The following is a 14,842-nucleotide window of genomic DNA, read 5'->3' on the forward strand; positions in this document are numbered from 1 at the left end:
CTCTGGTCTGAAGATTGACATATTTGGTTAATGACATTGTTATGCTGCTGAGCCAGCTTACTAGAGTGGGTTAGTATTGCTCCTTCCTCTTGGAAAGGGAGGGGTAGGGATGAAGTCCTGCTGACCTCACTGCATCATATCACTTTATCAGCTGCTCAGCAGTTCAAAGTAGTTCAAACTGTAGCCAGGAAAAATCACCTTTTGTTTGTTTAATTGGTCTTTTCATGAAAACTCTGCAATACCCTATTCCATAAAAAAAATTCAGACCAGCGAATGTAGCTGAAAACTGAGGGTGGTGAAACACCTGTTTGTTACTAAAGTCATCTCTTCATTGGGCTTCATTTACTTTCAGTAAAATGTACTTTTGGTGCAGCTTCCTACCACTTCTCCTTTATATTATCTTATTCTTGCTAATGTTCTCATGTTTTTGTTTTTATGGCCTTTAACTACCTTAATGATAACATTGGGCTGCTCATCTGCATTCCTCACATAGTCCAAGAGATCAGCTGTGCCTACAGTGCTGAGAGGTTGATTTTTTTCTCTGATAACTTGTGTAGTTGATTGTCCATGTTTCATTGGTGTAACATCTCTCTTTCTTCTATTTCAGTGAGATCTTTTAAATTTATGTCCAAAGCACCTTGTAACAGCAGAGTTGCTCATGTTAAAGAGTTAAAGTTGTCATTTTACTGTTCTTGTATCTGATGCCCCATCATTTTTCAGCCTTTATGTCATCAATATTTCAGGCCATGCATTTCTGTGGACCTTAATGTATTGGGGATGGAGGATAAGAAATTGTAACTCCAGTCTTTCCCTTCCTCTCCCTCATTATTGACTACTAGTGGCACTGAAGCTCATTGTCATATATCTGTACAAATTTTTTATTTGTGTATCCTATTTATTTAGTTATCCATTTCCCCCTCTGGATTGCTTTTATTTTCTTTTTCTGAAAAAAAAGTGGAGCATGACATTAGGTGTCAAGTAGCTCCAATCTTTTGAGAATTTTCTGTCATTTACTCACACTTCATCACTAATTATTTCAGTGCAAGCCCCCTCAATTAATTTTGGAGCTGTAGGCAGTATGTTCTCCAAATGCTGCCCAGTCCTCTCAGCTCCCTTCTCCAGTGAGTAGAGAGGATCAGTTCCAGCAGCTCCTGGGAAGTAGTTCCCTTTTGCCCAAAAGTAAATGCTGCCAAGAGCAGGAGCTGCCACTGCAGCTGTCCTGCAGATGGCTTAAAGTTTAATTGGAGACAGGAGATGACTACTCCCTAATCTCTCCTGCATGGTGCTTTTGATAGCTCAGAAGTCATGGACAAAGTTACCAAGTGTGCCAATGTCAAAACAAACAAGAGGGTTCACTAAAACTGCCTCTTCCAGCTGAGATATACCAGCTTTCACCTTCATTTAAATAAGCAAAATGAAAAGTCTTAGGCCATCTGCCATCTGCTTGTTAAGGCCACAACTGCTATATGAGCAGTAAATGGTTAAATCAATTTCCAATTTTTGAAAATTTTATCATCTCAGCATTCTGTAGTCTTTCAAAACCCACTTCTGATCTCAATGTTTGGGCATGTACCTCATGGTGTCAGGGCAACGAACCCCTTCCTCTTAATGGATTTGCAAGGAAAGTAAAAGAAAGAGTCAGAAAAATGGGTAGATATTTCAGCAAAGAATTCACTGGAGATTTCCAAAGTGCTCTGAGTGAGGTGTGTTAGCTGACTGTGCTGCAGTGGAGGATACAGGTTCTGTTCAGCCAGTCTTCCCACAGATCTTACCATCCTCTGGATGAGAATGTGTAACTCCTGGGATTCTGCACTGACCCCACTTAAAATGTCTTGGCTGCTTTTATAGCCGCTTTCTCTCCATCAGACGTAGGCTGACATTTCCTCCATTTCTAGGAAAAAAATATATCTGTACTTCCATTTTTCATTCTGCTTGCTTGTTCAGTGCCCATGATTCAGAAGGATAGTATAAAAGTCTTTTCTTTTGTAGCAGCACAATACTGCTGTTTGGAGTGAATACACCAAGCATCATGCTGTGTTTTGTTGTAGGAGGCACACTTCGAACTGTATCGCTTGAAATGGATTTTAAGTGATAAGGTTAGACATTTTTAAAAGTGATTTGATTTGGGAATTCTGATAAGGTTCAGTGTAGGAATCAGCTGGATATTTAGACATCCAAGAAGAGTACTCTTATCCATCAGACATACCCATCACACTGGAGCTCATTATTAATGCCCTCACTGTTTCAGAAATATTGTGACACCTGAACCTGCACATTCTTCAAATGTCAGTATGAATGGCTGCCTTCATTTTCTGCAGACTGTTGCTTAAAAAAACTTGATAAAATACCTGCTGCAACACTGAGCTCCATGTGGCTGCACAAATCTATTCAAAATTGAAATTATTACAAGATCAAGGCCTTAATTGGCAAAATAAGGAGCCGGCAAACTTCTGGATGATCTGATCAGATTCTACTGTCATGCTGTTTTGTGATGCTGAGCACCAGGCTTCATATATAAGTCTCAGTGTATGTTATCTCCCCTGGTTTTTTAGGTGAGAAAAAGAATTTTTACGATACTGCTCTTTTTTTTTTTTTTCCCCAGACAGTGAGCTCAGGCAGCTCAGTCAGCCCAGCCATAGTGTTCTGTCTGCCTTAGCACAGCAGCTTTCCTCTCCAAGTATATTTCTATCACGTAGGCACCACACGTCATGAGCTCCTATTGTGCTGTGCATGTGCTGCTCCTTGGGTGTGAGGAGTGGCGAATCCTGGTGTGTTGTCATTACGAGGCACAATCATTCCCACGATGTGCTGGGACTGGGCACCAGGCCAGAGACAAAATGTTTCCAGTATCAGAGAAGTGCAGTGTGCATTCACTGCTTCAGAGTGGAGGTTTGTTCTGGGGAAGCGTGGATTGGTTTCTGTGAAAACCAATGGGTCAGGTCCTGGTGCAGGGACAGTCCCTGTGATCCCAGTGTGATCCCAAATGTTCTGGTTTGTTTGAACAGTTGTAGTTAAATTACACCATAGTGAAGAAACATAATCTTATTTTAAATAAAAATGTTTTTCTTGCTATTTTTATGACGATTCATAGGAATATGCATACTTTTCTGTTAATTATTTAAATAGGCTTTCCAGCTGAATGGCAGCTTTAAGCCCTTAAATATCCTGATGCAATGGTGTAGCTTGGCCTGTGCCAATGCGATTGGACACTGCGACACTAGGTAGGAATTCATGTGTGTTAACTGAGCCAGTTTTATGGTCTTCAAAAAGACCATAAAGCCAGCTTTATGATCCAAAGGGAGCATTGCTTTTCCGATAAGCCAGCATTTCCAAAAAAACCCTGTGAAGTGCATACCTGGAATTCAAATGAGCCAGCTGCTGAGCCAGCATGGCAGGGCTTCTGGAAGTGCATTTCATAAAAGCCTCCCACAGGGTTTTGGCTTTTATTTTTATTCCTCTTTTTCAGTTTAAAGAAAAAAAGTCAGTAAAAAATAGAAATAAATCTTTAAAGAGCATGTTTAGGAGAGGACTGTCTGGGTGGGTTATTCCAAAGGCTTTGCAACCTAGACAGGATAGGAAATGTGAAATGCAGAGTATATACCTATCTGTACACAGTAAATCAGAGCAGGTTTTAAGAATGTGTAAACAAGCATGACTTGTGAGCCATGGGCTCCTTCTGGCAGAAAACTGCTGTCTTTGTAGTAAAGAAAACCATTCTGTTTGTTCCCAAACAGTAAGGAAGAGACCTTCCAGCACAGCTATCAGCAGCAGCTGCTTCTTCACATGTATTCACACCAGTCTCTTCCTTGGTGAAACCATTCCCTCTCTGTAACCTTACTTGAGAGCTCACAAACTCTGTCAATACCAGAAGACCAAATTTTCTCCTTGGAGGAGGGGGAAAAAAAATCTCTTGAGGTCAGCTTTTGTCTTCTACATGAATTTTCTTCCCAGTCTTTTCCTGATCCACAGCTTTGAGTTCTACAAAAGCTTTCAAATTCTTTTCTCTTCTTGCTAAGGATCAGTTTCATCCTGTTGAGTTCTTTTATAGTTTCTGCAGCTCCAAAGCAGATATTAGAGACACTAAGTCTAGTTTAATGTCAGAATTTTTTAATTCTGATTATGGGATTGTTTGCTGATGGAAGGAGACTCCTGAGCAGAGATGGCTGGGAAAGCTGAAAGGACAGGTTGTCTGTTCTGCTTTTAGCAGTTCAGCATGGAGCATCCCTCACTGAGGAGCCGTCTTTCCACTTTGGAGCTAAACAATCTCCTTTTACTGTATACATCACTTTTTAACTAGTTTTTGATTTGTCAAAATTGCTGCATGGTTGCACTGGTTTGAGGGAAAGTGAAGTCTTTGTCAGGAGTTTCCTTTTTCTCCTTCTGCTGCTAATTGCAGATTATGTCTCTACACCTAGGCCCCTCGGTTTTCAAAGTAAGTTTGCCAAATCCTTTTTCTTAGGGGTTTTTTAGCATTCGTCTCATATAAACTTTTTAGTAAGAATCACTAAATAAAAAAAAACCAGTTTCTTCCACCATGTGAACTTTTATGAATGTCGTAAGTTACTAAAATAGGGCCTTATGATGAAATGGGCTGACTCCCTGTAGGAAGAGGATGTCACAGCCCTCTACAAGTTGTTTCACACTTGCTTTTTTCTCATAGTGAAATTTAAATTAAATACTCTAGTTTTGCACTCATTCCAATTCATTTTGGATAACAGACAGAATCAGTTTCTAAAAGTCATCTCATCAAATCACAGAAAGAGCCCTGCCAAATTGTAGTAAGTATTAAGCAGGTACTTTTTGGAATAAACAGAACTCTTCCCTGACTGAGCATTTAAGGACACTGGCATGTCAAATCCCCATGCTGCTTTGCTGTAAGGCTGGGGATTTCATTTAATCTTGTCCTGATGCTCTGCAGCGCCTGCTCAGTTCCTCCTCCTCCTCCTCCTCCTCCCAGCTGTCGCTCCCAGCCCGTGCAGAGCGAGTGGGCAGAGCCTGGCTCCGTTAGGGCGGACAGCTGTGTTTGGGCAGTCTCCAGTCCCCCTTGTCTTTCCCATGCTGGCACAGTTGCAGTGGTGTCTCTGCCAGGGTCCCTCAGAAAGGTAGCTGTGGTTACCATGATGCCATGAAGATTTTTTGCCTTTTCTTTTATACCCCTATTATACCTTTTTACAAATTCTGTATTCCTAGTGCTTTTTGCCTACATTCTTGGACTTGTTTGTCAAGCTGAGAGACTAAACAGTTTAGAAGCTTCGTAGCTAGGGATCAGTGTGCCCCAGACCCCAAGGTCCTCTCCTGAACATATTCTGTAAACCAAGATAGAACCATCCAGGGGAAGGTTCCTTGGGGAGGGGGGCTCACTTGAGCCTCTCATTGGGGAATCTTTGATAGATACACTAATTAGTAAAACCTATAATGTTATACCAGATCTTTTGGGGCATATACTCAGTGGGGTGCATTTCAATGCATATGACCTGGACGTGCGCACCTAAGGATCCTTAAAATAAATACCAAAGTAAAATCCCTTTTCCCCTTCTAACCGTGTATGACTCTTGATTTTAAGACCAGGAAAAGGCATTAACCATGGGTATGAAGAGAATGATGAGTTTACTTGTGCTGCAAATGGTACCAAAACAGTGTTGGGATAAATTTAACTTTGCAATGCAGACAGCTACTAAAATATTGTTTATTTACACAAAGTAAGGTTGGAAAAAATCACATATTAAAAAGGTTTCCTGGCAAGACTTCATTGTATTTTGCCTCTGTGGGGAAAGGAAGTTAAGAACAGTTGGGCCCTCTACTGTTTCAAGTACCTCATTTTTCATCCTTGACAGAGCTAAAGCACAAATATTAGTTGAGCTTGATTTTTTTTTTTTATGAATGTGTGTTATTAAAATTTTGTGGGAATGTTTTGCTTCCTTCATCCATTCTGGCACATTACCTCAAGGTTTTAGAAGACAGCTTCATCATAAATCACTTCTTGTGCTCAAAGTGGTTCTATTACCCACATATAATGGAATGATGATACTCTGCCTGACGCCTGAGTAGGGCTTTGTTGAGCCTCATCTGTTCTTGCTGCTTCTTTTTTCACCTTAAAGAATAAGCCTCAATAACTTCCATTTTTTCACAAAACAGCATCATTTTCTGTACAGCAAGAACAAGTTTATGGGGTTGGTGAAGAGGCCCATTCTTTTTGTGTTGCTGTTGTGTCCCAACCCTGTCATCTGTGTAGCAGGTATTTCCTAAGACCCTTGAAAGAATTTAATACCTTCCTTTTTTCTTTTTTTTGGTTAAGACCATTCTTAGGTCATTCACAAAATAACTTGCAAAATAAATACTCTGATCACTTTTTTTCTAACCAGCCTTGTTTTCTCTTAAATCCGTAATTCTGATTCAATTTCCTGAATGAAAGCAGATCACGTTAAAAATATTCTTTCGCACATTACCATTGTGCATATAAAATGGTGGCTGTTAAATTTCTTTTTCCTTTTGCCATGTATTGTCATTGCAAGGATTTTTTCATGACTTTGGTAGCATTTACACATAAGGAAAAAAAAATTACCACCTGTTTTACGCATAAAATTGAGAATAAGAATTTGTAAGTCTTATTTTGTCTGTAAAGAATTATGTGTTCTTGTTAAACACTTCTGTTCTGAAGAGGAATCATACAAATTATGTGTTCTGTATGCTTAATCTGTTGCATTACATTTTCTGTATGCTTAATCTATTTCACTGGTATTTCATTTCTTACCAGTGTGGGAATAATGACGGGATATTTTGATGACAGCTGACTGAAAAAAAACACAGAAAGTTTGCTATGTAAGAAAAATAATTTTTACTAATATATGGTTTTCAGGTTCTGAACAAGGCCTTTATTGCTTTCCACATGGGAAGAGACTGCCTAGATTACACAACCTTAGTTCAGTTGCTTTAACTTTGAATTGGCGTGGATTCCTGGTTTAGGAACTATATATAATTTTTGCCATTCATTTAATGAAGTAAGGCTTCAATATTCTAAATCTCAAGGACAATGAATAGGCACGTGGTCTTTACTCTTCATGAATACAAACAAATATATTGTTGCCATCTTAGCTGATAGACATTGTTTTTTTACTGAAAAATGAGGTGAGTTTTTCACTGCAACTGTGAACCCTGGAACTTCCACAACATTCCCAAGGGTAAAATGTGTTCAGCCCCAATCTTAACAAACCTGTAAGTGCATTACACAAATTAATAGATTTACAGGCCCTTATGGAAACTGAGCTGCGAAAGCAAACCTCTAAACTCCTGATGTGAAGAAATGAACGAAATGACTGGTATCGAGGCAATTCCATTTCTGACTCTGTCTTTGGGATATTAAAGTTGACACTCAGCTGTCACCATTGTGCCCAGCAGGGAGTCAAAGGAGGCCTCACTGCAGTTGTCAGTCAGCAGGCTCTGAGTCAGCACGCATAATACACAAATTGTTGCTGAATTTTTTTTCTAACCTGTTATACTAAAACCAAATGCTAAGTTGAAGGATGAAGTTCATCCTTTGGTCTTCACTGCTACATGCACTTTGTGCTGGCTGACATTATCAGGTCATAATACAGAACTTTCCCAGATTATGAAAGGTGCAGTTCAGAAATACCTGACTCTACTCCACAGGAGGGGAATGTGGCTGTAGGTGGATCATCTGGAGAAATGGCTTAGCACCAGGACAGACTGTGAGAGGAAAGATCACATAAGCTTCCCATCTTCCAGAGCAGAAACTCCGTGTTCAGAGGTGGCTCTGAGAGTGATGGAGCTGCTGTAGAAAAACCATGGAACTCACACTGCTTCTCAAAAGCCAAATCTACAGCAGTAATGTACTTTCCTCTAATGAAGCAGAAAAGAACACGTAGGCTTTTGACTAAGTTGAAAACTTCATTCGATATATATGTTTTGGAAGAATAGAGCAGATTTTTGTTGAAAAACCAAACACCTGAAACATCCAAATCTCGTGCAACAGAAAGAGATTGCTGATTTGGAAATGGGTCTGCAATGCTTATTCTCTTTCTCTTTTGATTAAGTTCAGTTCCTCAAACAGCTGTAGTCTCTCATGGTACATCACAGCCAAGGATTCACTAAATGCAGTATGTTTTATCCAACAAAAAGGAAGACTGGAAAAGAAATCTTGAATATCCTTAAAAGGAAAAATAAAATAAGAAAAAATTTTTGCATCCAGCTTACAACTTTTCCCATTTAAAATTGCAGAGCATTTTTCAACAAACCCCTCTTTTTTTAAAGGAAAAAAATGCATTCTCCTGACAATTTTTTTTTTACTAAACTTTCTTTGTTCATCAAGTTGACTTAACATTAAAAAATTTTAAAATTCTGCATATTACTTGGCCTGATTTCCATAATTCTTGTCTAAGGAAAGGCAGCTCATTTGCATTCTGGTCTTGTCTTTCATTCTGCTCTGAATAATACCACAGGCTGCAGGGTCTTTGTCTTGTTGAAGTCCAAACTGTCGCCTTTCTTGAGGATCATCAGCTCTAACAAGGGTTAAAGTGTTACATCAGTTATATGCAGCTTTATATATTCAAAACTTGTCCTGTAAAGGGAAATGCTTTTCTTTATTAGTTATGCCAGCAATTGGGAAAGAGCTGGTAGGAAAGATTTGCACTGCTGCTCGTCTAATATATGGCAGTAACGTGGGATGTTTTTGCAATTGAAGCAGAACACAGGACAACATGACTAATTGTGTTGGTAGAGTGGTGCAAAGCTCACTGTAAACTAATTATTCCCTTCTACACCAGGGAATGATGAATCTTTGCAAAACCAGATGCTAACCCCAAAATTTTTCTTGTATTAAAAAAGTAAGGCAATGCAGTAGCTCTTGATGCATTTTTGTTGCATTTCCTAGGAAATCCTTCTACATCATGCTTGTGTATGGAGACTTGTACCGCGGGTTCTCTTTTTATAGCTTTTTGCCAAACCCTCATGATATCAACTGGCAGTATAGGTATTTGACCCTCAGTACCCTGATGTATCTAAAATCTGTTATTTTTATATAAATTGACTTTGCACCCTACAAATGAATTTAGAATCTGATCCCAATTTTTAATAGCAAGTTTCAAATGAGTACATCATTTTATCTCCCTTGTCAGAGAATAAAAGAGCCCAGAGTGTTGTCTGCAGTGTGGAACAGCAGAACCCCAGTAGATTTTTGAGTTCTCTTTGCAGAAACTATTACCACCCTGGTGCCTGGAAAACATGAAAATCATTCCAAATTTGAGAATTGTAGATTATTCTTGTAATTAGTAATTCAATTTAAAGAAAATAGGATATTAAACCATGAAAGCTGAATACTTACCTTGCTGAGAAACAAATTATCAGTAGAGAAAGCAAACAAGTTAGTCTTATTTTTTCAAATAATTCTCCATGCTAAATAAAAGGTTGTTTCCAGTATTAAGCTGGGGCTTGATTGCCATGACAGCAGTGGCTATTTTTATGGTTTTGGAACATGAAATGGAAAGAAAAAGTGTGATAATATAGAGGAGGCAGAACTCCAGGTGGCATGCTTGGGATGAGAAGTGGTGGACCATGAAAGTTGGGGCTAGGAGGTCACCTGTACAATAACAGCTCCTGGTGTTCAGCTGTTGTCTGGGTCTGGGTAATCAGTCTTCACTGCTAAGTGACAGTGTGTTCCAGTAAAACCAGAAGACTGTTGAGTTCTCCCTTTCTCTCCAGTTCCCTTTTCCATGTTGGTGCCTTAATTTTCTCTTGTAAGTTGCAAAGCAAGGCAGATTCTTCTCCACTGTAGTGTTATGTGAACTCCACTTTGCTTTGTTTATAGCAGGTGTCAAAACTCCTTGTTTTGGATTGCTTAATCCCACTCATCAAAATGGGATTGGTTGCTGCTTAGGAGAATCACTTACAAGGTGATGTTTACAAATCTCTTTATGTTGACTTACCTGTGAGCAGTGACTGCTTCATCTTATCCAAAACCACAGTTGTTTCACTGTTGCCCTTTTCTCCTTGTTTTTTGGTTGTCACATATTGTGAATTTCTGTATTGGGTATGCTAAAATTGTGTGGAAGAAGGATGATCTTTACAGCGTTTGTACCATGAATTAAAATAAAGTGTTTGGATCCTTGCCTGAAGGATCCTTACCAAGTGCCTCTACCTTAAAAATGGTTGGCATTTAGATGACAGGAAACCTACAGTTGTTTTCAGCCTGACTGCTACTCTTGAGAGGAGGTATAAATACTGTAGGTGGTTTGAGTGCTCCAATGCACAGAACTTGCTTGTAGCTGGCTCATAGACACTGTGGCAGCAGATGTACTAGAATATTATTAAAGAAATGGATTGGAAAACTAGTGAAACAAGAAGTAGTGAGTCAATTATGGTTCCTTTAAAAAGTGAAAATTACATATTTTGTTAGCTGGTTTTAATTTTCATCTGTACAGTTCCTTAGCTGCCTCTGTCTCATCTAAAATAAAAGGCAAATAAGAACATACTTTTAGAGGAATGTGGCTATTTCTTTTAATATTCAGAAAAAATATTCATAACCAATATATCTTATTTAATAAGAGCATATTCCTTTTATTCACTAAGAGGGGTTGCGAAGTTGAGAACCGTATTTCTAAATTTAAATTGATGCAAGAATCTCTGTTTTTGATCCACGGGCTCCCTCTCCTGGTCTGGGAGGTGCTTGGCAACAGGAGCTTGATTAATGCAGAAGGTAAGTGGAAGTTATTTGCAAATTGATTTTGTGACATAGGGTCAACGGTGTCTCCGAACTTCCTCAACGTTTAATGACAGAATTGTGCTCTCTCTAATAGCAATAATGAGATGAACACGGGTGTTGTGATGAATCAGGCTTGCAGGGCCAGGTTTATCTTTTTTAAGTGCCAATTAAGATATATCACAAGGACAGGAAACAATGTGCTACAAACAATATTTACGAATAAAATCGGTAAATTTGCACATCAAAATAAATATGTGAACGTATACTCTCTAGTTGCACTGATACTGTCACCTTTGTCACCTTGATGCTGTTTTCACCTGCTACTGATCTTACTGCATCCAAGTTGGACCATTTGCCTGTTGTATTTGATTGTGGAGAAAAATATCTTTGTATTAATATTCTTAGATTAGAAACACATTGTAACATATTGTTAACTGCTAAACAAATTTGAGGCCTTATAAAGCAAACCTCATAGTAAAAAAACTCTATCTATTTTAGAGGTCACTTACTTTTGCCTCAAGTTTCTAAGCTTATTTCTAAATTTAATTAAATAAATTTCTGGCGGAGTTGAAGAAAAATATTTTTGTTTTACCTTGCCAGTCTTGCTTCTAAGATTTTTTTTCACCTTGAATTTATCACCATGAACAAATGTTTTCATAGCTTAAGAAACGAAACAAGTATTCTAGAGTGGTGTCCTTCCTTTAATGCTCCTAATTTGCATGTATTTTGAAGCAGTCACAATTAAAATAAATCTCTTCAGTTCCAAATGGTTTGGAGTAGATGTTGTTTTTCACATTTTTTGGACTAAAGATTTTCACACTAACTTTGGGCTTGCTTCATGCTGATGTAAGTGAGCACAGAACATCACAGGGACTCAAGATATGCAGCTCCAAAAGATTTATTCAGATGATCTGCAGTGCAGATAGGGGCAGGGCTGGGAGGGGCTTTCTTACATTGATGACAATGCAAAACAAGCACCAGACTAATGTGAATTACTTTTACTTTAAAATATCAACCTTTTATTCCAGGGCCTGAACTTATAACAAATATTCAAGAGTCCCTAGCATTTGCATGCATGTTAGAAATCGAGTGTAAATTTTTGAAAAGAAAGATCCTGCTAGTGAAATATCAAATTCCACAGTTCATTCAGAAATGTAATTCTAGAGCTGTTAATTTAAGTGTTCCTCTTGACTTTACTTAAAGCAAGTCTTGACAGTTACGTGTTATGAAGCAAAAGAAGATTTGGGAGAACTACTTATAGCAGTTGTCTCAATTTAACTACTATTTGTGCCAAGGACTTGGAGAGTGAACTTTTCAGGCATGCAGAGACTATAAGATGCATGTGAGAAGTGTAAATACTTTGCTGCTGTAAGTTGGTCTGACCTACATTACAAGGAGGACAGTTGAAGTGAATAGAAACAAAACGTAATGCACAAGTCAATAAAATTCATCTCTCCTAAGAATTTACTAATTTTATGTACACTTTAGAATAACAACTGTTTGCTGTGCATTCTTGTTCATGCCACACTCTTGATCATCCTCTTCACCATCTGTGTAAATCTCATATCCTGGCATCTATTTGTTATCTGTTTATCTTATTTAAGTTTATAGGGATTGAAGTTATTTCTGAGCTAAATGATCTACCCTCTGTAACACCAGTGCTCTCAGATAGCTTGATACTTGTCAATGGAAAGTAGGTTTAACATCCATTGGTTAAATAGGCAGCGTGACAGGAGCACAGCACTCCCATCTGGTTTACTGACTCCACTGGTACCTTGGAACTGTTGTAATCATTTAACCTTTTGTACCTTCTCCTTCTCCCTATCCCCCAATTAAGAAGCGTATTTGATGTTTAGATTGTGCTTTCTACAGTGCTATGACTTGTTAAGTCTTTTCCATTAAAGCAATGTGTTTTCTAAATTTTTTTGTGTACAGGTGCTTGGAACACCAAATGAAGATACGTGGCCTGGAGTCCACTCTTTACCCCATTTCAAACCAGGTGGGTTGAAGTACCAAGTTCCTCCACATTCCTTCTCTGGAAATGCATGACAGAGATAATTACATCCCTGACCACAAATGATCAAAATGACCTGGTGTGCATGAACCATAATGCACTTCTGCCAGCTGCTTACTTTTTATTGTGCTCAGGGTGGGGGGTTTTCTTCTGTTTAATTTCTTTGCTTTCTTTTTCATTTTTTTCTGTTTGTTACAGTATGAGTCCTGACCTGCTTGCATTCCTCTGCCGCTGAGTATTGTACCTTTCAGACTGGTAGTATGCTGATTCTCTAGCCAGGATTACTTTTCCAGCAGTGCACACCAAACTTTGATTAATACTAAAGGAAACTAAAGAGTAAAGACATTGTGAAAGCTGAAGTTATTAGTAGATCATCTGTTAGTATCTTCTGCAAAGGTTCAATTTTTTAATGTGTTGTATTTGAAGTTGTCATACTCTATAACCATCCTTGAAAAACTGTTTCACCATCTGATACCTTTTTGTGAGTGGGAGCAGGTTGTCCGCTAGAGACTAGAAGGATGTGGTCAGCTTCATTATGCTATATATGTGTGCATGTTTATATATGTAATATATATAGTCCTGTGAACTTCTGAGTTGGGATCTTAGAAATGAGGTTTTTTAAACCTGGCAAAGCAGGTGAATGAGTAGGCAGGAGATGAGGCAGAGGAGTCATAAAGGACAAAGAGATCTAGATAGCTCTCAAAATAAGAGAGGGAGAGAAACAAATATATTGTGGGGCTTGCCCTGATAGAGACACAGAGCCTTGAGAAACAGGAATGCAGACAGCTTTCTTGCACATTGCTTTTTAGTCTCTGTCCTACTGCTGACTTACTGCTGCATAGTGAAATCACACTCCAGTGCTCTCTAGTGAATTAGTAGAAACATCCTTAACAGTCTTTCACTGAAACACTAAATATACTACAGTGTTCTTCCCTTAAACAGTGTCAATAAGTTTACAAGCTTTTGTGTTTCTCATTCTTGATACTGATTGAAAGGTGAGCACATATAGAAATCCTTACAGAAAATATACTGGTCTGTAAAAGCAGTCCAAAAACATTGGTTTTAGCAAGAATAGTAAAGAAAAGAAGAAAGCCTGAAGGTGTCAGTGACTGTTCTTTGGTTTGGTTTGTTTTTATTCTTCTGTGAGATACAGGAAAATTTTGAACAGTAGATGGCAGCCAAGAAATTTCCCGGTTTCACTTTTCGGTTCCAAGTGTGTCAAGGGATGTGGGTTTATTACCGCAGAAGAACATCAGGAAATAAATCCACTGTAGGCACTTCATTAAATCTTGTTTTTATATAGGCATTGTGTTAGAATTGCTCTTATTTTTTCCACCCCAGACTATGGATTTTTCTAGCTATGAATACATAATATTTATACAAATGCAGAGTGGGGACAGGAGGAAAGGTGACTCTAAGACAGAAAATGGTCACTCAGTATTTTCACCATTTCTGCACGGCCTTTGTTCTCTCAGATCCTTTCCACATCTGTGAAGTATGTAAATTTGTAAGTCAGAGTAATTACTATTCTTGCTGGCAATCATTTAATCTTTTTAGGGCCTGTTAATGCAAAACGCTGAGCTCCTTAATTCCCTTGCACTGTGGAGGTCTGGGAGCACTCAAAAAATAAAATCCCTGTCTGTACACATACCGCGTTGTGCACTCCCTTTCTACCACCCTATATCCTTGATGACCTTGGTAAAAGGATTTTTTGTTTGTTTTATGGTTCCTCATTTGCTGTTTTTAGAAATAACAGCAATAGAAAGCATCATCTAACTGGACAACCAAAACTGGCTTACATACCCCAAAACTGAGTAATTGGATTTTATGCTGGTAAAGTGTGGAGTTGTTAGAGCAGCAAAACACAACCCTCTGGGATCATTCTGGGGTACCAGCATCTAAGGAATGCTCTGCACAAAATGCTCTGACCTATGGGCTGGGCTGGAATGAATACTATTTGCTCAGGCCATTAGGGTCATTGGAGATGTTTGATCAAGGATACCAGGTTCTCTGTTGCTTCTTAAAAATGTGCTTTCCTTCGTGCTGTTCTGTGCACAAAAGCTTTCTGGCTATGGCAAGACTGCTGCATCATCTTCCACAGATGCTCAACCAGC

The 14,842-nt window shown here is 38.7% G+C and overlaps 1 protein-coding gene across 5 annotated transcripts in view; it reads left to right on the forward strand.

The window, feature by feature from the left end:
• Positions 1-14,842, forward strand: part of CDK14 (cyclin dependent kinase 14) — a 320,052-nt gene that overhangs the window by 205,236 nt on the left and 99,974 nt on the right. For all 5 annotated transcript variants that reach the window (XM_017729275.1, XM_008629897.2, XM_017729276.1 and 2 more), the window contains one exon: positions 12,650-12,713. In XM_017729275.1, the coding sequence (XP_017584764.1) occupies positions 12,650-12,713 (64 nt within the window). The remainder of the gene's footprint in view (positions 1-12,649; positions 12,714-14,842) is intronic.

This window comes from Corvus brachyrhynchos, unplaced genomic scaffold, assembly GCF_000691975.1.
Source record: "Corvus brachyrhynchos isolate BGI_N302 unplaced genomic scaffold, ASM69197v1 scaffold142, whole genome shotgun sequence".
Taxonomy (NCBI): Eukaryota; Metazoa; Chordata; class Aves; order Passeriformes; family Corvidae; genus Corvus; species Corvus brachyrhynchos.